The 26060-nt window shown below is 34.8% G+C and overlaps 3 protein-coding genes across 9 annotated transcripts in view; 2 read left to right on the top strand and 1 right to left on the bottom strand.

The window, feature by feature from the left end:
* Nucleotides 1-16730, top strand: part of Stacl (SH3 and cysteine-rich domain-containing protein) — a 48167-nt gene extending 31437 nt beyond the window's left edge. For 4 of the 6 annotated variants that reach the window (XM_070301802.1, XM_070301800.1, XM_070301799.1 and 1 more), the window contains 8 exons: nt 2822-2976; nt 3992-4045; nt 4758-5032; nt 6186-6344; nt 12011-12190; nt 12944-13196; nt 16120-16303; nt 16495-16730. In XM_070301802.1, coding sequence (XP_070157903.1) covers nt 2822-2976; nt 3992-4045; nt 4758-5032; nt 6186-6344; nt 12011-12190; nt 12944-13196; nt 16120-16303; nt 16495-16641 — 1407 coding nt within the window. In that variant the 3' untranslated portion in view covers nt 16642-16730. The remainder of the gene's footprint in view (nt 1-2821; nt 2977-3991; nt 4046-4757; nt 5033-6185; nt 6345-12010; nt 12191-12943; nt 13197-16119; nt 16304-16494) is intronic. The other 2 variants (XM_070301803.1, XM_070301804.1) reach the window with 2 other exon arrangements.
* Nucleotides 16642-20441, top strand: LOC138936714 (uncharacterized; the record flags this gene model as incomplete). Its single annotated transcript, XM_070302328.1, has 1 exon — nt 16642-20441. A coding segment is annotated over one exon (873 nt), but the record flags the coding sequence as incomplete, so codon positions are not given.
* Nucleotides 20360-24151, bottom strand: Idgf4 (Imaginal disc growth factor 4). 2 transcript variants are annotated; one of them, XM_070301811.1, is made up of 7 exons: nt 24048-24151; nt 23480-23609; nt 22419-22669; nt 21896-22199; nt 21599-21761; nt 21462-21503; nt 20360-21283 (listed from the first exon to the last, which is right to left on the bottom strand). In XM_070301811.1, exons 2-7 carry the CDS (start codon nt 23601-23603, stop codon nt 20821-20823), a joined length of 1347 nt encoding a protein of 448 aa, XP_070157912.1. In that variant the 5' UTR covers nt 23604-23609; nt 24048-24151; the 3' UTR covers nt 20360-20820. The 2 variants fall into 2 exon arrangements, with proteins under 2 accessions (XP_070157912.1, XP_070157911.1); XM_070301810.1 differs by lacking the exon at nt 21462-21503 and having other exon boundaries at nt 24048-24129.
* Between the last annotated feature and the right edge of the window lie 1909 nt (nt 24152-26060).

Below are 26060 nucleotides of genomic sequence, written 5' to 3'. Positions count from 1 at the left end.
TGCATCGGTGAATGGTTGCTTAATTGTTGGAATGTTATTAATCGAAAGCGAAAATTAATTAGTATCGTCTAAAATTGACAATAGAAAAAGTATGTTAAGAGTAGCGTCAAATCGTCGGTACTAATGATCACAAGCATCTATGAATTATCATTTAATTATTTTATTGATATAATAATTGTGGAAATTGATAGCAGCGGGATCTTTCGCGTGTTTGCAAGATAACTTTTACTCTATTTAACGATTTACAGGCGAAATTCCAATTTATGAGCACGTTACGCTGGTTGAAATATATTTTAGCGTATTTTTATAAATTGAATTTCTTCTCAAAAGAAATGTGTTAAATTTCATTAGCGTATTTCTGAAGCAAACTAATTTTATCCAAAAATGGTATATACAATACGCATTCGAAAAAAAAATAATAATAATAATAATTTATTCTAGAAAAACATTGTAGTGTAAAACCTATAATCTAAAGAAAATTAAATTCAATATAAGTGTATAAAAAAAAAATGTTTTTTTATATATGTATGTGCGTACAAAAAAAAAAATATTACTGCACAGAATCATGTAATTCAATATTTACAAACGCGGCTATCTCGATCATAGAGAATAGATTCGTTTTTCCGTACGTAATATAATACAAATATCAACGATCCATTTTCGAAAAGAAAATTCATCAATGATGGCTGGTAAAATGATTCATTCATCAGCGACGATTGATCATTCACTGAATTCACCGGATGCGCTTTAACCTAAACACCGGATAAATATTGGTAGCGCGCAATCGCGCGACATGCGCCCTCGCAACTGGGTCATCGGCGAGAGTACGAGCGTCTGAAAATCCATTTCTGGCTTCGCCGAGAGAGAGAGAGAGAGAGAGAGAGAGTCCGTCTATCCAGGTCAGGCAGGATCGTCGTCGGCTGTGTCTGGCCGAGCGCCGCCGTTCACTGCTTGCTCTCTTCGTCTATTATCGAATCGTCGCGTCCAACCTGAACGATGGGTTGGACCACGTTGCGTACGCGAATCGTTAGTATTTCTCTTCCCCTTTCTTGGAGAATTATTTTACATTTTTTGCGCGCGCGTTAGATCGCGAAAGCGAGGGTGCCGCATGATCCAGTGGACTCGCTCGACGAGCACACCACCAACAAAATCGCCCCGATTGAAAAGTGCTTCACATGTGATACTCTGTGATATCTAATGCTTAATAAGAATATGTTCTATAATGATCATTGAATCATTTTTTTATTACATTTTGGATAAACAATCATTTTTGCGAGGTTCTAATGTGAATAAATATAATATACAGACACATTTTTGTTTTTATACCATATCGATAAAGAAAATATTAAATAGAGAGGATAATAAAAAATATATATTTAATATACTATATATTTTTTATGTTGTAATATATTTAATATGTGCGTGTGTATCCAAAATAATATTTAAAAAATTTATTATGACATATTTAATGTTTAATTTATATATAACAAAGAACATGTAAATTTCAATGTGAGAATTATGAAGTGGATAAGAAGTTATTCATTGTGAAAACGAGCAGAAAGAGAGTAATGTGTGCCCGCGAACAATGGCAGAGTACTGAATGGCCATAGGGATCAATGAAAATTGACATGCATGCAGTGTCAATAAATATATTTGCATAGTTGAAAATAAACCAATCGTAGTTATATCTACATCATGTGAAAACATTTTCCATCATGCTGATGTATCGACGAATCCGTTTTCCAGGGTAACGCGTTGCCAAGCGCATAACAATGCGATAGAAGTAAAACCTTCGACTTTTAATCGCAGGATGACATATCGTTATGCAAAAATCATGAAAGTGCAATAAGACTAGCTCAGTGTTATTGCTGCTTAAAAATTCTAGGAAAAAGTCGTATATTTGAGTGATTTATTCTTTAGACGCGATAAGAGCTATTGTTCGGGTTATAAGATTCGTATTTAGTAATTATCAGTAAACGTTTTCATTCATCTAGATTTATGAAAATATTTGAATTGAACTCCACGTTTATTAAATTAATATGATCTCGCTAACAATAAGTTGAGCGCGACGATTATTATATATCCATAAGATGACATGTGTCATTTATAATAACAGATGGAGATTCGTTGATATGTGATATCACGTGGATGTAGATTAAACTCATACTGAGAGAGTCACGCGTCTGCTGGATTCGCTCCTTAATCATTCACAGCGATATGTAAATACACGAATTGATACACGAAGAAGTATATAACTACAGTTACCGTTTCAATTTTAATACAACGACAATGGATTCTTCTTCCCTTCACGAGAGAAAGCATATAAATTTATGCAAGATATCCCAGATCGTTTTTATTATCAAACAGATTCGTTGATCAATATCTCGTCCACTTTTCCTTATTAAAAATTTCACGCGCAGTGACTTCTTATTTTTATACAATAATCCTATAATTTTTTTCAACATTAATTACTTTGATAATTAAGTCTCTCAGCAAAGTTTAATTAAACTAAATTATAAATAAAAATTGAGAGATTTTATAAATGTATATTTGCACTTTTAAAGCCCCCCCCCCCTTTTTTTTTTTGGCAATCTTTAATTATTCGAGATCGTGCCATCGATTTTACGATTATGTGTTTAAAAAAACAAAATCTTTCGATACTAGAACTTTAAAATATTTTTCATTTCACGAAAAAAAAAAAAAAAATAATTTTTTTTTTTTTTTATTTGTAATATCGTTATAATATATAATTTTTAAATTAAATTTTAAATCGAATCTTATATAAAGAGTTTTATATATTAATTTCCTATGAATTTTACAGAAGGAACTTTTTGGGGGCGGGGAGGCCAGTCAACCGGACGGGCTGGCCAGTCGGAAAATGTCGAACGGCTCGACCGGAAGTCCCAAGCTCAAATGGCTGAAGGCTTTCAAAAGCCTAAAAACCAGCTCGCCTACGACGCCGCCTCTGTCAGACAAGTGAGCTACTTAATTTCCTTTAGCCTAGTATAACCAATTTCCACCACGTGCATGTCGCGAAAAAAGACGTCGAGAAAATTTCTGACGGAGATGATTTTTCGCACCGAATGACACCGGGAACTACACGTATACGTTTGCTCTATTCGTATATTTCCTCAATACGACTCTCGGAAACGAAAGAGAAATATTTTGCTTTTCGTAGTAATCTGCCGTTTTATTGTCCTCTCCTCGTGTTTTGTCTCTCTAAATTTTATTTCGTATTATTCAGTAGAAAATAGCGCAGCGCGTACATCCGTGGGATGCGCAAATTCAAATTCGCGAGAAAATATCGGAAATATATATAAAAACGATGCTGTCATATAAATCGAAAATATTTCCATCAAATATTATAATTAAAAATCGTATACCTTAATTTTTTTTTTTTTCTTTATTTTTCGCACATATAAATATATACCATATAAAAATTATCTTGCGAATCCTACGTTACACGTCTGCATGAATGAGTAAAATAACGAATGCTCATTCAAAATTGCTTTATCATACCACACCACGTAGATAGAAATCTAATATTTATTTTTGACTTTATATTCTCTCTCTCTCATTATTTTAATAGAGAATTAGAATATCTCGCAAATTTTTAGAATATTAAAATAGAAGAGTGTGCGTGTGTAGTTATCGATGTATTAATTAAATTTAAATGCGAAAGTTTTGCAAGAAAAAGTTGTATTTGCATTTCGCAAACGAGAAGGAAATTTCTTGTCAGTGTCATCTGACAACAAATGAAACAAACAGGCATAACAAGGCAAAAACAAAGTTTTTTCTCGCTGCATCTTTGCATATCTATAGAACAATGTTGTCAAAGTTAATTCTCTCGAAACGAGAAGCGCTCAAGTTAAATATATGCTCTTACTTCCGTATGCTTTGTAAGTTTCCCAATTAAGGGAACCATAGGCGTTAGACGAAAGGAATTTTAAATAACCGTAGATACTGTTTTGCGAATGCTCGACTAATAAAGAGGAAAGCAGGCGACCATGTACCACGCAGTTTCTACCGTCGTCGCCATGTCCAGGTAAATTTTCAGATTGTCGTGTAAACGTCAATTGACATTCGCATTTCTTCTTCTTAATGTGCTTCTAATCGAGTTTTTTTTTTTTTCCTCCCACGCGAGGAAGAGAGATAAATATTATAAAAAATATTTTCGCGTTTATGCCAACTTTTTAATACTTAATAATTCAAACGATTTATTCACTAACGTTCCTTATTGATATTGTCATATTGATAGAATGTATAATTCTTTATGAAAGAAAAGATCGAACATATAGAGAATCAAATTCTTCTCATGTCAAAAATTGGCTTTGAAAAATATCCGTTTATTAATATTCCGATTTTCAAAGTCACTTTTCTCGAACAGAAAATTCTGTATGAAAAAACTTTACTCAACTCTTAATTCTTCATAAGAAATTTCTCAATTGTATTACGATCGCTAGCCACCCCTTCCTTCTTCCCCCCTCCCCCTCCCCCTCCCCTCCTCATCTATCTAATTAAAAATAAATACATCATATATAATTTTAATCTCTGATTAATATTATTTTAATGTCACTTTCGAGAGATTCTTTAACTCTTGGATAATTGTATGCGTCGCGTTTAATTTACGCTGTTTCGATATTATTCTAACAGCACGTAATTAAAGGTAACAATAATATTAATGACGAGATCGCGCGCGCATGCGCATGTCGAGATACGCAAGATCAATGTGAACATTAGAGATTACGATTTCGCAGGAAGAGCCTCGAGTCCGAGGGCGGGCACACGTGGCGCGAGTACACATACCGCAAGATCACGCCGTGTGACGCTTGCGGCCAGGTGCTGCGCGGTCATAGCCGCCAGGGCGTTCGATGTCGAGGCTGCAAGGCCAACGCGCATACGGATTGCATCAACATGGTACAACCGGCGATGTGTCCGAGCCTGGCGCCCAAGAAGAGCGGCGGGATACCGCTTCTGCGTCGACAAAAGACGCAAGTACCCGCTGACGAGATGCCGGCATCGTCCGAGCACAGTGAGTACAAATTTTAAATACTTGAAAGAATAGATGGAAAGATAGATAGCTATAGATAGATAGATAGAGAGAGAGAGAGAGAGAGAGAGAGAGATGCGGCGCGTTTTTATCTTATCTTTTTTCCTCTCTTCGTCCTCCTGCGACGAGACAGTTCTCTTATTGTCGAGAATGTTTTTTCGAATATTTCAAACGAAAAGAATCAGCCAATTCTCCGATAATTTTATCATCTCATTGAATGGAGATTTTTCTTTTTCCTGTTCTACGGAAAAACAGATTTCCCTTCACGCGTGATGCGTTGTTAAAAATTCGTTAAAAAATATACGCCACAAAACGCGACAGGATTTTGTTCGCAGTTTCTCTTTGTCGTATTTCGCATGTAACAACGCGGCGAGTATGAACGGATTCGGAATAGTAAAGGATTGGAAATTGGAAATAGAAAAATTATTAATCAACTAACTGCTTCTTTATATGTGGGAGAATTATTCATTGAATAATACAAAGTGAGAAAGAAAGAATATATATATATATATATATATATATATATATATATATATATATCAATGAATTTTTAATACTTTTAATTTAAAAGAAAAAGACTTTAATTCTTTCGAGTCACTCTACAATTCCATTCATTTGCCGATATTGTGTAACTGTCGCGAATTGAAAAAGTAGTGAGAAAATAAAAGATCATTTATCACGTATATTGAATTGGATACACGCACATACACATACTTAACATTACATATTTCTTATTACAAACAGAAATATTTTTTTTTTATTATTATTAAAGTGAATTAAATTCGATATTATGGTAATTAAAAGCTTAAAATTAAGATTTCGTTAAAATTATTTCAATTATTTCGAAGATTTGAGATTCACATATTATATCTCTCTCGTGAAACATCTCTCTCAGCGCTACGATTTAATCCGCGAGAATTACTCGATACCATTGCCGCTATATCGTTCCTCGTGCGCCACATCTTATCATTTATATCAAACGCAAAGAAAACGAAAAAAAAAAAAAAGGGAAGAAGAAGACAGATCAATGTAAGCAAACTGAGCACTGATCGGAGCGCGCGAATCGTAAAATCATAAACAGACGGTGTCGGTGTGCTTTTTTGCATTGCTGTGTCTCTTTATCCCGTGTGGGCAGACGTGGACGCCATATACCAGGTGCTGAAGCAGGCAGGCGAGATCCGTGGAAACTCGACAAACTCACCACCTACGCCTCCCACAGCAGAACATCTCCCCTCCGGTGCAGCACCTTTGTCAGCGAGGGCTTCCTCCCATCCCTGTTCCTCGTCCACCTCTGGTAAGGCGCACCACCGAACAATTCCCAATGATCTTGGAACGTACGTCGGAGTTTTCCCCGAAATTTTACCACGGACAGAGTGACGAATTATGCGTGCACGAGACGCTCTTATCCGGGGCATCGTGACAAAGATCGAGTTTTACTTCTCAGAGTTTATCATTCATCACTAATAAATTTTGATAATATATATATATTAAATTATTAAATATATCGTTCCTCATTTATTACTATTATTATTATTATCATTATTATTGTATTAATAAAAAGTTCTTTTCTCTTGGTCTATGAGTTTTCGATAAGAATTCTAGATACAGCGTCTCTTGCACTCTAAATAATTTAATTCCGTCACTAAGAAAACATTCATAAAATTCGATTCAAAACTACATCTCAACTTTAACAATGGATATTGTTGTGAATATATACATCGAAATTATTGGAGCATACCGACATAGTACTGGAGTGAACATGTCTCTGAATGTGTACCTTACCTTTTTCAGTTTAAGTTTGATGTATCGATATTTAATCAAATATTTTCATATTTGTTTTTTATACTGTCCTGTAATTTTGTAAACTCAATTCCTGTTATCGTAAACGTAAAGACAACGGGTAACTCTTTCCTTTTTTGCTTTTATTTTTATTAATGTACCGTAATTACTATTATATATATTATTGTAATTAGAAAGAGAAGAAGATAGGAATATTAATTTGATGACTATTGTATTTACGAGATCATTATTTTTTTTTTTTTTTAGTTTTAAATACTTTCTAATGAATAGAAATAAGAATTACATAAAGCATGAAATGTACATTTAAAACTTTTATATTTAAAGAATTGTATTTTTCAATATCTCAAAAACTTGCCGTGTTTATCGTAATTCTATTTCATATTTCTATCTTCTCAGCTAGTTAAATTGTTGTTATGTAACTGTATGTGTTATTTTTTTAAGCACGTATATATTGTGCGTGGTTGTTACGTTGCTCGTGCTCCAGTACTGTCAGTTCCAAGATCCGAGATCACTCTATGTGTCTGTGTAAAATCGCTCGTCTTCTTCAGGGACATGACTCGTAAATTCGTAATCTATCGATTCTTTAATGTGTATTCTTTTCTTCTTCTTCTTCTTCTCCTTCTTCCACGCTTATATCTTTTCCTTTTTTTTCTATTGCTTTTTTCTCCCACCACATATATCTATACATTTTGCTTGCTATTACGATTAATTCGATCGATTTTTAGAGATAAGTCGCTGATTATTATCGTTATTATCGACATTATTCAATATTCTGTTACACTACTTAAAATTATTTGTAACGTTACATTTGTCACGATTCTCGCACCCACGACGATAAATTCCACCTATTTAATCGTATAATATATATTCGATTTTATATTTATCTCTTTTTTTTTTTGTCATTTCAATAACAAAATTTTTACAAAATGATAAATTACACATACAAAATATTTTATATATTTATATTTATGTATAAATATATTGTATATTAAATCATCAAAATATGAGAGACGCATCGCTAATGTCGTTGCATATAAAATTACACTGTAAATACAAAAGTTTATTGAACAAACGGCTTGTCTTCAGTTTATCTCTACTTTGTTATATAAGTAACAATATAAACTATGTACTTTACTATCTTGTTACTAGAGTGTACTAGATTTTCTCAAGGAGCTCTTGTCGCGTGCTTCTCTCGACCGAGAATCAGGTCTCTCGTCGATAAGTCGAAGAAATCGATTTTTTTAGGCTGGCACATTTGTCGTCGTGGGTGTCATTCCTCGACGACGAAAGAAACTCTTTATCGCTTCTCACCCTCTTGACTTTTATCGCGCATATCACGGACGCTTATCAAGTTTTCCACTCCAAATCACCCCCTATTAGTTTTCTCTCTCATATATTCGAGTATCTACTATAAGTATCTACTATAATAATAATAATCATCATGAAATAATAATAAAATAATTATCATCATCATCGTGTTGATACTGATGATAGTATTGACATTTTAATAATTATTATAATATAATAATTAAAAAATATTAACTGTGATAATAAGCAAACATTATTAACAATATCAGTAATAGTTATAATAAAAATAGATTATATTAAAATAACTATTATTATTCTTGATTATTTTTAAGACTTTCTCTTTTTTCGTTATTCGATCATTTATTGTAATTATTAATTCTGTCTCCTTCTTTTTTTTGTTTATAATTACAGTTTTTAAATTACAGTTTATATAATTACATTTTATGCATCGTAATAAGAATAATCCTACATATATGCACAATGAGAAAAGACAGCAAGGAGCCAATAACGAAAAAAAAAAAATATCGTCGACTAACCCCAAAGGACGGTAATATCAGGATTTTCAGTCTATGCTATCCTAACAAGAACAATTAATGAGAAGAATTGTTCGAGCTTTCTCCTTCTAAACAATCTCGAGATTGAGACCAACCGCGAGATCGAATGAAGAATGAGAAACGACCGATTCTGTCGGAAGAGATCGATAATATCGATATGATCGTTGTGAAATCTCATTCATCAGGACGTGGCAGCGGCGGATCAACATCCGGCACACGACCCTTCGGACAGCCCCTTGTACTGATGTCGCAGGAATCGTCGTCGTCGCCGCCATCGACATCGACATCGTTAAGAATACCCGAGGCGGACGTGCAGGCTCAACGAGGCGCAAATAAAAAACGATGACGATGCGTCGCGTCTCGACGTACGAATGATGCATTAGCACGAGTGCATCAAGTACATAGATCCACGAATACCGAGATAGATCTTTTCTCGAGCGCGATACGACCTCGAGAACATCCCGAGGACACCCCCCTCCCCCCTTCCAACATCGCCGATCTCATCATTTCCTTTCCCGCTCGAATATTGCCCATTTTATTTATTTGTTTGCGCGACCCGTTCTCAATTTTCCTTCCTTTATACGCGTATTCTGTGCAATGCAAATATATTTAATAAATATTCTTGGACATCTCTATTGAACATTTGAACGTATTCTGACAATGCTCGAATTTTTCGACGTTAGCTTTAACTGCCGTTATTTATTATTTTGTGAGAGAACGAATATCAACGTTTACAGAGTTAAAAATATAATATTTTATATTATATTGTCTTTCTCGATTTTATCCTCATTTGTATTCGTAATAATTATATCTTGTAAAGATAATAGCGATATTAATAAAATACTGCGAATATTTTGGATGCTCGAAAAGCATGTAAAAATATTTATTAAATATTCGTATTTTGTATAGAATGATAATATCAATCTATTATAATTTTATCACTACCTGTTTCGTGGTACTCTCGAGGAGAGAGAGACGTATTTCGCGCTCGTTAATTAATAGACACTAATGGACGGCCAAAAAAACAATGGACAGATGCAATAAATGTGAGCATCGACTCTTCCTCGAATATATCCGACTGAATATATATAGGTAGATATTCTATGAAAACGGATATTTTGTATATTGAGAGAAAAAAAATGTTTCCCGCGTGAATCGATCAAACGCGGAGATGCGCCACGATCGTTAAAAATTCATTTCCGCGGAAATAATTAGTTAACCGCATGAAGAAGAAGAGGAAAAGTACACGGAAGAAATGTACCCGGATTACACGAGTGCACAAAATTTTACATACGATCACACATGCAGGATCGCGAGAACAGAGGACAAAGACGCAAGTATACGTTTTCGATTCTCGAATCGATTTGCTTGTAACGTCACGAAATGTGTTCGTCTATTTACTTATCATTATCCTTTGCATTTTCAACGTTGCCGACCATTGCGACGACCCATCGTAATTAGGATTGTTTATTCATCGAGCAACTAACATCGTTTCAAGAAAGTGTCGTCTCCGATATTTCATATGCGATATCGTAAAATATAATTTTAATATGACACGTATATTGAGGACAAAACAATATATTTATCCAAAGAAATATTTAGGTTTACCAAATTTCTGTTTCTTTCATTATTATTTTCATTATTATTTATTATTTTATTAATTATTAATTATTATTTCAGAAGAACACATCAATAAAAAAAAAAAAACTTTGACATAAATAATTCATAAATTTTAAGTGTATATACAACTTGAAAAATAAATTAAAAAAGAAACGGAATTTCATTTTTAACTAAATATTTTTCAGGGACGCGTCTCCCCCCCCCCCAAGTTAATGTGACTTTATTAAGTATCAAATCGTAGAAGCGCAGATTTATTGCTCAAGCGAGGAAAAAAAACGATCGCACTTTGTTGTTCGTTGCACGTAGTAATGTAAATACAACTAGCGGAACACAATTCACGCTTTGTCATCGCATTTAAATCGATATAACACGGTCACGATCGATTGTACACCGTTGTGATAGCGAACGAGGCTATTTTATCGCTTCTCCTCTTTATATCGTCGCCAACACGATTTGTTTCATTCATTTCAGCTTTCAGTACGCGACCGTTGGTCGTTCACCGCGTTTTCCTTTCTTTATCTCTGTTTGCGAAGCGTGCAATGCAATTCGAATATAATCTTAGAATGAACAGACGTACAGTTTCTTCGTATAAAACGTGCTATAAAATTCGAGCGATACATTTTTATGGCCAAGTACAACGATGAAGATAACAATTTCTATTCGACAATAAAGCTTAGAGAAGCGCCTTTGCATCGACAATGGCCTTTAGGCTAAATTTGTGAAAAATATTTACTTTTATCGTTGCAGAGAGGCTATCAATTAAATTTTTTTCGCCCGTATCCAAATTTTATTTATTATACTTTATTATCGTACAATATAATTTATACTATCGAAACGCCTGATTAGAAGAAGAAGATAAAAAAATATCTTATATATACGATTTGAAATAATGCGGAGATCAAGTGGCTTATATTATCCCTCAGCTATCGTCTTTCTTACACATATACATTGAAAATGTTATCTATCAATTTTTTTTCCGACGAAAACGTGTAAATATTGTAAATAAAAATGTTCTCTTCCGCAATATTACGAAACTCTTCATATTTTTACGCGAGTCGTGTCCCATTGTAATTATGCTGTTTGTGCGCTTTTTATCCCAGTGTATATAAATCTTTTTGAATAATTCGTCTATTTGTAAATAATCGATTGTCTCGCTTATTTATGTAGTCGATACCTCAATATAATTCGACGCTGACGCCGATAACATATCTCTTTTTGTAGATAGATATGATTCAATTTGTGGAATTTTATTTAAGCAAATGGAATTGTATATCGCTTGATTAATTGCAAAAGCTTAATTAACTATAATCTTTGCTTGATTTTTTTTTTTTTTTTTTATTCTTCCGACTCTCTCTCGATACAAATTAAGTGTAAGCTATCTGAGAATTAAATTTAAAAAAGATTCTGTATAAAAAAAAAAAGGGATCAAAATTAAATGAGGATTTACATCATTAATTTTACTTCGTAAAAAAAAAAAAAAAAAAATCTTACATCTTTAATTATTGTAAAGAGCATGCGAAATATTTTATATTTTTCCATTTTTTTCAAAGAGTATTTTTGTACCATCGTGTTTATCAAATTTCATTAATAAATTTTGCAATTATTCGATGTCAGCGTCGAAGTGCAACTCTTTTATCATGGCTAACAAATTTCTAACCGATTATCATGAAAAACCAAGCACCGCATAGCCCGCAACGTAGACGCGAGAGGCTGAATTTAAGGATGAAGAGCCTCAGTTTGGATTCACCGGAAGGGACTGCGCACGTTCGGCATCGTCCACGAGATTACTACCATGCTACTAGCGCGAGAGAGACCACCCCACCCCGACATTCTGACAGCGGCAGTATCAACAGGCTGTGTAAGTAAACCACAGATCTCACACGCAATAAATTAACATGATATTAGATCGGTGCATATAAAATGGCCAATTTGCATAGGTCTCTAATTGTAAAATTGTATGAGTGTAAGAGGAGCATTCGGTTATACGTTGTCTTTAGCTTAAAATTTTTTTTCAAGGCTTGTTTGTAAAATTAAAAAAAAAAAATAAAAATAAGTGCGGTTTGATACTCGATTATTCCGAGATATACGTTGATTTCTTTGATTTTAATTTATGTTCATAGATAAAACAATATGTTTATATTAGCAAAATATAAACGTAACGAAACTGTGCTTATATTTTGAAATTAGATTTTTAAGACATAACGGGATTCGTAAAATGCAAAATTATTATAAAATTAATATAATGTTGTTTTATAATTTTTAAATCGGTGAACGGGCGCAATTCGCATAATATAAATCTGACATATAAAAACAATCGTATTTTAATATCGAAATGATAAATTTCAGTCTGTGAAATCCGAGATACTAAAAATAAATATTCGAGAATACGCGACTTTCTTTTCTTCTTTAAAAATTCTGAATAGAATTTATCTCTGCTCATTTCCTCGAAAGATTTAGATCGACATTAATTAAATGAAAATAAAACTTTCCCCCTGAAATCGCCCGAAGATAATGGCCATTTTATATGTACCTATTGTACAAGCCGCTTGAATTTCGCGTACTTATCATTAGATATATATATATATATAAAATATTATATATTTTTTTACAGCGCCCTGCAGCCCGGGCCAGACACACGGCGTGCACAAGCACGTGCGAAGTGCTATTCGGATGTCGAGTATGGAGCTGCCGGACGAGAACGAAAAATCATACTCGTCGGCGAGTACGTCACCGTGCCCGTCCCCCCACACCAACAATCAAAATCATCTAAATCCACCCGGTGGTAAACGTGTACTACCACCGAACAATCTCTACGTCGTGCTATACAATTTCGAGGCACGACATCCGGATGAGCTAGATCTTAAGTAAGTAATTACCTTGCGTAGCACAGAAACTCCCAGGTTCTCCCAATTTTCGCTTGTATAAATTTTCATAATAATAAATTATGAACACTTTTGTCTAAAAGAAAAAAAAAGTGTACCTTTTCTTAAAAATTCTTCATTATTTCATTACAATTTTATTTAAATTAATTTTAATGAATTTGAGAAGAGAAATAATAGTTTATTTTTAATATTTAAACAAATTTGCAAGATATAATTTTATTTAACTTAATTTTAATTTAATAATTGTCATTTTCATCGCCTGTAAATTTTTTAAGTTATTCTCTTTGTAAAAAAAAAAACGACAAAATATCAGTATTTTTATTTAAACATCACAATATTTATTTTACACATAATTTATAACGATATCTTAAAATTTTTTTTTTTTTTCCTTTTTAAGTGTTCATAATTATTTTTGATAAGGCACGATTATATTAACACAACGAACGACAAATATCGTAAATAAATGAACTTACATATTAGCTGATGTTGCTCCGCAATACAATACGCCACTGCTTGTATTGTTTTCCGCTCCATCGCTCCTTTTCCCTTATTTGCTCTTTCTTACTCCTATCTTGCTTCAAGTGTTCGCACAGATAGATATGATAATCACTATACTATTATTTATTATTTTTAACGATCGCCCGTTATATTTTTCATGCGACATTCCCGATCACGATACGCTCGCGCACTTTTTTATTCAACGCATTTTAATTCGCCAGATCGAAAAATATTATAAAATACACGACGTTAAATCATCGGCAATATCGAAAACTGTATCGTCCGAAGAAGCAAGTAACGCGAAATATGCAAATTAGTGAAAAGATATAGGCTAGGATTTCGACACGACGCACCGATCGACGCGTCGATCGCGAAATTGAGAGAATACGCTCGATCGCGCATTTTCAGATTAATTAACATTCCGAAATAATCGCCCGTCACTTACTTCGACACTCCCGACACTTGTTCGCGCGTAAAATATTGCTCTCCGCGAATAAAGAAGGCGAGAATCGTGAAACGATCGCGATCCACGTCCGAATAGACACAAGTACGCGACGAAATTGCCGAATATCATCTACCTTCTCTCTTTCCCCCACTCCTCGCGCGAGCGCGTCCTCTCGCCCGAACTCGAGGCCAGAGGTTTTTTTCATATTGTAAATACGCGTCTCGCCGCAATACAATGACGATTTTCGAGATTTTGTTACTATCGCGAATACTTTCGAATATTCTTGACAGAGTAAAAATGTTTGAAATGTAACGAAATTTATTATAATAGCGATATGCGACCAACTTCAAAATACGCTACTTTCGCCACGTACGAAATACGCGGATCTAAGAATTTTAATATTGAGAACGCGCTCGATCGCATATTTCTAGACTAATTAACATCTCGAGACGATTGCCCGTCATTTCATTCGACACTTCCCGACACGCGAAATATTCTTTTCCGCGAATAAAGGACGCGGGAATCGTGAAACGATCGCGATCCACATCCGAACAGACACACGTACGCGACGAAATTGCCGAATATCCTCTACCTTCTCCCTTTCCCCCACTCCTCGCGCGAGCGCGTCCTTCTCTCGCTCTCGAGCTCGAGATTTTTTCATGAAAGCAATAAAAATATTATTTATAATACGCGTCTCGCCGCAATACAATGACGATTTTCGAGATTTTGTTACTATCGCGAATACTTTCGAATATTCTTGACAGAGTAAAAATGTTTGAAATGTAACGAAATTTATTATAATAGCGATATGCGACCAACTTCAAAATACGCTACTTTCGCCACGTACGAAATACGCGGATCTAAGAATTTTAATATTGAGAACGCGCTCGATCGCATATTTCTAGACTAATTAACATCTCGAGACGATTGCCCGTCATTTCATTCGACACTTCCCGACACGCGAAATATTCTTTTCCGCGAATAAAGGACGCGGGAATCGTGAAACGATCGCGATCCACATCCGAATAGACACAAGTACGCGGTGCAATTACCGAATGTCCTCTCCCCACCCTTCACATCTTCTCATTCGAGTCCGAGTTCTTTCCAGGAAAGCGATAAGAATATTCTTCACAATAGACGTGCTATCACAACCAGCGATTGTTTTGAGATTTTCTACTCTATTCTCGCGAAAGCTTCCGAATATTCTTAACAGAGTAAAAATATTCAAAATGTAACGAAATCATCACGCCACATTTACACGAAATTAGTAACGATGCCCTACCAACTTTAAAATATCGCTACTTTCATCGCGTGCGAAATACGCGGATTAGGCCTGTTCTATAATACGTCGTATACCGTTAGTCGTAAACAAATTGACCAATCACGCTCGAATATTCTCGAATAATCGACTGTCGTTGGTCAATTCGCTAACGACTAATGATATACGACTTATTATAGAACGAGCTTTAACGAACGAACAAAGACTCGAAACTCATCGGTCCGATGCGAGAATAAGATAAGAAATCTGAGAGAAAAACGATCGCTGAAAGGTTGTACGCGTATTACGAAGAATATTCTTCTTATCACTTTCCTGGAAAAGACCCGGGCTCGAGCCTCGAGCGTGGACGGTGGACGCGTGGAGGGTGAGGAGAGGACATTCGGTAATTGCAGCGCGTACTTGTGGTTATTTGGATGTGGATCGCGATCGTCTCACGATTCTCGCGTCCTTTATTCGCGAAAAAGAATATTTTACGTACGGACAAGTGTCGGGAATTTTAGATTGAATGACGGACGATCGTTTCGAGATGCTACCGTATGAATTCTCTATGAATATATGAATGATTGAGAACACTTGGTAATTATATGTTTCGTTTGTACGATGCGTGTATATATTTGTATATATTTATAATAGTATATATATTATATAATTGATTTAAGAACGCGTTGTTCTTGTAATTATAGGGCCGGTTACAAGATTACTGTGATTGATAAATCAGAGAAAGACTGGTGGAAAGGGAAATGTCTTGGTGGCCGTGCCGGTTATTTTCCAAGTGCGTATGTTATGCGTGTTGAATCCGGTCAAAAAACTCTTCAAGTTACACGCAACTTGCAGCTGGCTGACCAAACTACTCTGCTGCGAGATCAGGTATATTTGTGATTTTGACTAAATTCCGCGTACGCTACAATTTCTTTTTATTTATTTGAATTTTTACTTTATATTTTTCTAATTTTTATTACAAGAACTTTTATATTTATATCTTTCTATTAAATTTTTTTATTTCTAAATCTAAAAAATATAATTCACGAAAGTTTAATTCTCCTCTACCACATCTATAGATTGTAATTCAAGTGGGCGAAGAGATAGACGGGGTGGCAATGGTGAGATGCGCAGCGGACGTGCGTTCCGCCGATCACACGGGCAAAGAGGGTGACGTGCTTTACAAGGAGATCCTCTGTCCCCTCAAGTATCTGCAAGAGGTGTGACAGCAGCCTTACCATCTTCATCAGAGGACGCGTAATGGTGGTAGCGCGATCGCGACGAGCAATGAGCGTCGTCGATGCGCCGACTTGCGAGATCGTTTCTCGCGCCGTCACGTCGCCGAAAAGTATTACGATTGCCTGCAGTGCACGGAGCAGTGTCGTCACGCGATCGACAACAATAATCCTTCAAATAACAGCGGCAACAACTATAATAATAATAATGATAATGGCGCTGTCGCCATTGCCCGGATTCGCAGCAATCATCGTCTGCCCGTTTCGAATTTGGCGTTGTATCCCGATATACCGACATCTCCGCCCGATGAAATGAGAAAGACTCGAGGCGCCAGAGATAATCTCGCCAGAGCCAAGTCTCTGGCGAGATATCAATCCACTCACCTAACGCCGGTCAAGAAGAGATCGTCGCTAGCGCGACCAGTTCGCGTCCATGATTCCTTTGTGCAACTCAGACGACCGATGGCCAAGGAAGATTCTTGTCACGACTCGCAGCGAGACCAGCAGACGAGATCGTGCAAAAACCCCTGGTGGTGGCAGGAGCGCTGTGAGCGTCAGGAACCTAACGCGTCGACGAGTTACGCCTATCATCGGGGCGGAAATGTCGAGGACGGAAGCGCCGGTTGGCCTATTCGCCTGCGACTCGAGCAGATGTTGGAGCTGACGTTGCCGCAGACTAAACGGAAAAAGAAGAAGAAGAAAAAGAAAAAGCCGACAACGGCGACGGCGACGATGCTGCTAATGAAACAGCAGCAGCGTGGCAAACACAGCTTCAAAGATACCGAAAGGCTCCTCAAGGTACTCAGCATCAACAATGTGGACCAAGATAATAGGTACAACGTCAAACGATGTTCCGTCATGTAGAGATTAGAGTAAAAAGAAGAAAAAGCGTGTAACAAACTTTTTAGGAAACACCGTAGGATTCTGATACGCTCGTATCTGCAATTACCCGCTTTCTGCGAAAATCGAGGCTTTGAGTTTACTTACGTATTGTACCTCTGTCGTGTAATAATAATTTTCAATAAGTTTTATTTTTTCTATGATTTTAATTTTATTTTTTATAAAATGTGAGAAAATGGGAAGTATGATAGAAAACATTCTCTTCGTGCATTTAATCTTTTGTCTTTATATGTGAAAGTTGTTTAAAAAATCGTCTTATTAATATTCAAATTATTTCAATTTGTACGCACTAAATTATTTTTATAATAGCATCTATATGTATATATGAGAGAGATAAGAGCATTTTTTCTCGTAATGGTTTATAAAGTTTAGAGATTTATCTATCACTTCATTTTTAATAATTATATATATTTTAATGAATCTCGTATACATATTTAATATCATTATAAATGAGTGTTATTAACGAGAAAATCATAATTATTATGTAAACATTTATTTCACGGAATTTGAAATGCTATTTTTCGATAACCATCGACCTCGATAACGCACAGAGCGCTTTTTAGAAACAGAAATCGTTTCGTTTCCGTTTCGTTTTTCCCAGCCTTCTTCTCAATTTAGAGATAGAGATCATTTTCTCCTAGTTATGTATCCGATCTACTATTCCGATATTTTGAAACATAATATGTTTCCCCTTTTTGCTTTGATCGGACGTTTTTACTTTTATAAAACGAAGTGATCAATGTCATGATTCATTAAAAAAGAAAAAAAAATTATTTTAGCGATGTTTAAAAAATCACTATTGCTCATTATATTACCATGTTGCATTTCGGTGTGAAGAGTACCGCATCATCGTTTCGTTTAAGTCGACTGCACTTTATGCAAAATATATTATACGTATATATTCGCGCGGTGCTAATTAATCATTCGTATCCGCGCAAAAAGCGAACCAAAAAAATACATGTTAGAGAAAGGAGAAAGTATAAAGAGCCAATTTCATTCCACTAAACTGCCTGGGATCATCGCGGACTCTAAAATCGCGAGCTCCTTTCAAGTTTTGCGACAGCACCTTTCTCCGAATTATTTTTTATATCGAGAAATTAAACCGACACTCCTCTATATTATTCTTGTCGGGCGTGAAAGTTATTTACAACGGCTTTTGCGAATCGTCCATTCGCGATCGGAGAGTCAGATGGATGAAGGATGTATATCACATTTATGATATCCGGAAGTGGTAGTTTGAAGAAAATTTCAAATATAGAAATTATGTCTTATTGACCCGGTTATATGGATAATTTATTTTCTAAAAGTTTTCTAAAAATTTCTTTCGCCAACTTATCGTTCATTTTAAAAAATCATTAGTTTTTAATTTAATCAATTATAACATCCCTGTAATCTAATTACGCGCACGTAATTAAATCATCAATTTATGAACAAACTTTAGCTGATATCACCGTATTATTAAATTGATAGCATGTATACGATAGTATGTACTGGAGCAGATATAATACTTTACGTTTATAAGAATTAGTAGAGAATTTTGTGAGAATGTAATATATTTCCTTCGTTCGCTTAGCTCTTCGAGTTGTCTCTTTAACAACAATTATCCAGAGAAGAGCAGCGAGAGTACCTACCTATAACGGATACGCGCGTAATCCAAGTGCCATATATAGTGTCGCGACAGCCGATTAATTAATGCCTATAAAAAAATCTAAGCATTTGAATGAACTTTCCAGTATTAAGTATATGACGAACGAGAGTGCGGGATTTGACATAATTTAACGATTCGGGATGCATTTCCCCCTCGTTGTATCGTAGATAAACCCACATGCATATAAGTATATAAGGCGATCCTCTGTCCGCGAATAAACGTCACGAGGAAGAAGAAGAAATCGATTCGTATGAGTTCACTGCGCGTTAAAATCGTACGATTAATAGCGTTAGATCGCGATAAAACTGAGTACAGTGTGTTGCTAATTTTGATCGAATCTATTCGGTCTTAACACACGTGAATTTGCGAATCAAGATAATCGTAGATCTAGATTAATCGAGCGGAACTAGACGAGAGAGAGAGAGAGAGAGAGAGAGAGAGAGAGAGAGAGAGAGAGAGAGAGAGAGAGAAGTATTGATTTTACGTATGTTACATTATAATCTTATATTCTCACGAGTGCTCTTCTTTCGTTAATGTATCTCTTTTGGATTATTAACTTTGGCGTAGGGACATAAAATTGTTCCAGCTATTATTCCTGGTATTTTGTAAGAGTATCGTCTATTTGCGAGTTTGAAAGAGACCGATTCAGACGTTCAGCATGATCGAGATGCTCGATCGATGATAGAACGCGCGTCGAACAACATGCGACTAGTCAATCATAATGTTAATTTATCACACGTTAATGAATCACACTATGTATCTCTTGTGAACTTCACCATGCCAATAGGAGAGAAACTTTGATTCGCGACCGGCGTGAGAATGGCTGCGAATTATTAACTGTATCCGGTGTGATGTAATCCTCAATGTTGGATATGTTAACGAGTCTAGTCCATTTACAAGAGAACCTTTGCTATACACCCGTGCAAATGTATCGTTTGACCGGAAAAATAGACTGCACGAAAAATATATTATCTATATATATATACACATGTATCGTGTATATACGAATACCTTGGTACATTTTGCCATTTCTTTTATTTATTCTTTTCAGAATAATATATCTCTGTGAATTTTCTTTAAATCGTAAATTTATTAAAATAAATTGGCAAGATTGGCACTCGCGTTTTATGAAAGCTCATCTTCAAAATCAGAGAATAATAATGAAGAAAAAACTTTTATAATTTCGTAAACGACAACTTTACAAATGATAGCCCTTTACAAGTAATGACTACGTAGATTGAAGTCTTATTTGCATGATTACTTTATACTTCGAAAATATATGCTTATCACTCGAAAATAATTAGGAATGAGAAATAAACTTGAATAAATTTCTTGAATAATAGGAAAGCATCGCTATTTTTATTATCGTCGCGGATAATGTATATGGAACAGCATTACAATTCTCGTTAAAAAGTTTCTTTCTCAATCATTAAAAATCTCGATAGTTCACTCATCGGACAATGCGTACAAATATAACTGCTGTTAACAAACAGCGGTTATCGTTCAAAATGTTTTCAAGACAAACGGAAATCTTTCATTCGAATATAATAATTAAATACTTTAAAATATTTTTAAATTTTGACATTTGTTTCGGCTATCATCCGATCGATCTTCGTTCGATTCTACAATTTATATTTAGCTCCTCTGACAATGGGATACTTGTCGCCGGTGCAAACACCTCGGAAATCATCCAGGGACAGATCCACGATTGCTACACCGCCGAGACCCTTGGATTTAACGAAGGCAGCCTTATTGCCGGCCGTGTCCGGATCTTCGTAACCGGCCCAGATTCCCTCTTCTCCGGTATCGGCGTTGTAAGATTTATAAGCATAACTGCCGTACTTCTTGGATGGATCGCCGACGCGTCGCAATCGTCCCGCCGCATGTTCGGTTAGCCTGGCGCACATCTCGGCGTAGGAGAGCAATCCCGGTTCATTGGTGTGAGGTCCAGGAGCGGCCGGGCCATCGGCCACAATAGGCGGCACGCCGGAAATCTGGCTTTCGGCTGTCAATTTCCACGTGCGAGCGTAAGTGGGAATGCCAACGACAATCTTACTACCGGGGGTGCCGTTCTCTAACCAGTACCTGTAGAGTTACAGATTACTTTTATTAGAGAAAATTCAATATTTAATATTAAAAAATTAAATGAAATTAAGAAATAAGGGTTGTAGATTTGCTTAATACAGATTACGCTTTACATAATTAAATTATATTATGTGAAAATACGAAAAAATAACGTGGGGAAAAAGATAGATAGGTTTACCTTGCCGCAGCATCAATATTGTCATCTCCCACGTATCCGTAACTGTCATAAATTATTTGTATTACACATGTTAAAATATATATTGTGAAGATATTTTGGGGATGCGCGGATATTATGAAGGAGAGAAGTAAATTTACCTTGCCGCGTTATCGATATTGTCATCCACCACGCGTCCGTAACTGCCGTAGATTGGTGCCGGGAAATCGGCCTCTTTGCCGTTGCGTTCCGGTGTCTTTTGATCAAAGGCGAAAAGATGCACGGCTTCGATATTGGGCGATAATAATCTGGCGTCGTAGTAGACTGTCAAAAAGGAATATATAATTATGTAATAAATATCCGGTGATACTAGAAATAATTTTTTATCCATCAATTCTATTATTAACTTTAATGTTATTTTAATCACATTTGTTTTGCATACATTGTATTATACTAACCACTAGCGTTAACGTGTGGCAACACCGTGACAGTCAGGGATTTGAATCTCGACCTAAGTTGCGTCTTGAGGTCACGGACCAGGATGGTGAAACCATCGCGATGCTCCTGTTCCTTATCATCGTTGAACTTTCCGTAGCCCAATTTCTTCTTAAGGCCGTGCCAAAAAGAGCCTAAAGTGCTGCGTTGTTTCTTGGGTCTGACTGATGGAAACTGCCACGCAAGATCGATTCCATCAAAGTCATAGTCATTCAGCAGGCGATTAACGGAATTGATGAATTTCGATCTGCCTTCTGAAGTCTCGGTCTATCAATCCCAGGCAAATTTTTTAATTATTCTATTTGTTTTTCTCATATATATATATATATATAATTTTATTTAAATATTCTAATTTATTATTCCATTTTTAATTACTTTATTTTTATCTCAATTTTTAATTGTTTTAATTAAATATAAGATTAATAGAATAAATGGATTCTACATATAAATGAAAATTGATATGTAGAATGACAAAATTGTACTCACCAATACGAGGTATTTGTGTTCCTCGTCATAAGGATCGGAGTTTCCTCCAATACTCAGATAGATCTTTAGATCAGGAAACGATCGTTTCAGCTGCGTAGTGAGTTTATAATAAGAGTAGCCCGATCCAGTATCTAGATTCGGCGAGCCAGGAACAACTTCAAAATCGGAATTGATGTGTGCGTATCCATAGATCAAGTGAGTGCAGAGAGACAAGGCTAATCTAACATCATCAAGTTGGAATTTTGCTGGACCTGTGAAGGTGATAAAAATTTTGCGTATATTTCGAATCTCCGATAATAACAAATAATAATTTATATGAAAATACTAGCGTATAATATTATCTTTCAATTATGAGTTTCCATATGGAATGTATATGTTGGATTTACGTTGTCATTTGCTTGACCTTAACACATTCGTCATAGCACAAGTGTGACAAAAACTAGTGAATACAAATCGAAGTTTCTACGTATTAGTCGACGCGTTACCGGTTTTAGATATCTTGAGAGTATAGGAAAAATATCATGTAACACAGAAAGAAAGATTTTAAAATATGATTACTTGAGAAGGATGGTTTTTAAAATTAAAATAACTTCGCGTTTTTATATAATTATCCTTTACGTCAATTGTATTCTTAATTAAATTTGAATTTGTAAAAATTATGCTTGATATTTTTCTCGTGCCATAAGATTTGAAAAGAAATCCAAAAGCAGAAAATTTTATCTTTCCTTAACCTTAAGCAATGTATTTTGGAATCGATATAAAAAAAAAAAAAAACAAAAAAAAACTACAATTCATGTTATCTATTTCTAAAATATTGTAGTATAATAGAAATTTTAATTTGATAACTTTCATACACGCTATTTTTATATAACGTATTATTACCACATATTTTTTCTACGAAGAAATTTCTCTCATGTTTATTTGTGGCACGCTTGATAGCGAAATTTTCAATTTTCCAAAAAGCGATTCAGAACCGACAAGATCATAAATATTCTTTCAATAGATTTCACGTGTAGCATGAATGTGAGTGATGCAAAAAAACTAGTAAAAAAACGACCCACCTTGTCTTTCATAGGCAGTACTATTCCAATAGCAGACCACCTTGGAATGCTCATGAGGATCTACGCCGAGCACCGCCTGGATATACAGCACCGCGAAAACAGCTGAGAGTAACGTCTTCATCATCGTTGTCTAAAATTATAATGCGTAGTTAATTAATCGTCTTAACTCCGATCAATATTGACTTTACTGTGCGACGCATCAATTAATAGGCTAATGTATTCATTTCACTTTTTATAATTTTATCGAAAACAAATTAAAATATTTTAACCACAGTAGCACTATCCATCACACCGTCACAATTATAATTGAATAAAAAAAGTCAAACATAGAAAGTGGAACAATCTTTTAATATAAAGACGGTTAATATATTACAAAATTCTTTATTGTGTTTTATTATTTTTTATGCTTTTAACTAAAATTGTATTATTTTTATTTTTAAATCGTTAGCCCAGTAATTAATTATTTATAATATTTTGTTTCTATTTAAAGTTATATTGTATGTTTCCACGATTTAAAATCTTCTATTTAATATTTGATGATTTCAAACGTTTTTCTTTCGTGTCTTACCTTCAATAACGAAAGGAGCGTACTGGTGCGTCGTTGCTCCTCGTCAGGGACTTTGAAACCTCGATCTGATCTTCGGTTTAAGTAGTGGGGCTTAGCTGATATTACGTCAGTCCCGTGATCATTTGTCACATCGCTACATGTTGGTACATATGTACCATATATGTATGTATGGATGCGGTATATTACAGCAGCCGAGGTGCGTCGTGCGAGAATTCAGACGACAGTCAAAACTCACGTACATTAACAATAAGTGATCCAAGGTCGAAGGTTGCGAAAAAGTATGAAAGACGGGCCGATATTATCGTATTACAAACGCGATCACGCTATTAATATTATTCATATTATTAGCAATTATCGCGTGTTTTTAAATTAAGCGATAATCGGAGAATTGAGTTTATTGACGTTTCTTTTTTAGAGAACGAGACATCTGATACTATGTTCTACTTTTCGAGAATGTGAATTTCTTCGTAAAATTTATTCATAAAATTCATAACGTAAGAAATGCATTGCGACATCTTGTTAATCTTTGTCCCCGAAAAGATACTGATTTTTGAGATCGAGGCTTTATCCCTGTTGACTTTGAAGGATCGCTTGCTGACGCATACATAAACGATACACTGTAGTTTCCCGGCTTATTCTGAGATGCATCGTGCATAAAACTCTCGCGCATTTACACATGCCTTTTGATTTGCAAATAACATTAATGCGGCGCTAAACACGATTGAAACAAATCCAATCCAGCTGTGATCAGTTACGAACATACAGGCCGAAATATATTCTGTAAAAAAGATTAGGGAATTATAAGATATTAAAATTTTTTTCACAAAAATAAATGTTTGGTCTTCGTGTTTAAAAATTGTGACATTTATCATATTATATTTTGTGTTACAATTTTTGCGTTCTTTTTATTTGACATTTTCGGTCTACTTATTTTAATTTGCGTTTTTTATGAATTTCGGAATATTTCGAATATTAAATATTTGCGCATAATTTAAAACGAATAAATTCCTGTCGATTAATCTATTTATTCCGTTAATACGTCTATTCATTAATTTTTTACAGGTAAACAATCAGCGCGCATCCTTGCGCGAAAATTGCTGATACGTATGTTCTTCTAATCTTTCCAAAGAGATTCGTAAGAGGATAATTGGAGATGACAATTTAGTATATTCGTACAAGTAGGCATACGACGATATGAACATCCTTTCCGAGCATTGCCAAATATAACTATTTGTCAACGATTTTACTCAAAAAATATAGCGGCACTAATATCGCAGCAGTTTTATCAAAAATATTCTACAGAAGATCACATATTTTATTTCAAACATCAAGCTTTTTACGGATAACGGAATACAAACGTATATATAATATAGCATCACAAATGACTTTTTTAATATTTTTGATATTAAATATTCTTTTTTTTTCATCAGAATTATCTAAATAAAAAATATTTCTTAATCTCTTCGATTGAAGAGATTACAAAGTTTATAAAAGTAATTACATCTGATCATTTATTTATATATATATATATATATATATATATATTTTTTTTTTTTTTTTTTTTTTTTTTTTTTTATATAGAGATACAATACATAAATATTTTAAAATCTAATATAGAACGCATTGATTCTCGTTCATGGAATTTTTTTGGGACACATGATAAAACATATAACTTTTTAATAGAATTGTGGAAAAATTTAAATTGTGCAAGTTTTTCCTTGAATATTCGTCGAATATCACAGACTCTGGACGAGCGAATTACTGCAGAACATTTGATAGTCAAGGAGAATTATCGAGTTGAAAAAGATTAAAATGACGAACAGGCACGAGCGAATCTAGAGTGTGTTTGCGTTCTTGATTCCATTATAAAAGCTTGTCTGACCATGGTTCATCGAGAATAAGGTCCACGATGATAACACGGGCAAAAGGTCAAAATAAATAAATGATCTCTCTTACATCTTGGGCGCGAGAAAGCGTATACAAACAAATTTTCTATATATTGCTAGTAAACGA

Source organism: Polyergus mexicanus, unplaced genomic scaffold, assembly GCF_030449975.1.
Source record: "Polyergus mexicanus isolate NDT 795.1 unplaced genomic scaffold, iyPolMexi1.0 SCAF_9, whole genome shotgun sequence".
Taxonomy (NCBI): Eukaryota; Metazoa; Arthropoda; class Insecta; order Hymenoptera; family Formicidae; genus Polyergus; species Polyergus mexicanus.
Note: the sequence above shows the minus strand (reverse complement) of the source record. Positions and strands in the feature narration are given on the sequence as shown.

Excerpts from the sequence above, each read along its gene's own strand:
- Idgf4 (XM_070301811.1), bottom strand. The coding sequence starts at position 23,603 with ATGATGAAGACGTTACTCTCAGCTGTTTTCGCGGTGCTGTATATCCAG. Across the intron at positions 21,762-21,895 it reads GCCACACGTTAACGCTAGTG|TCTACTACGACGCCAGATTA; the intron begins GTTAGTATAATA and ends CCTTTTTGACAG. Across the intron at positions 21,284-21,461 it reads AATATTGATGCTGCGGCAAG|GTACTGGTTAGAGAACGGCA; the intron begins GTAAACCTATCT and ends GTAACTCTACAG.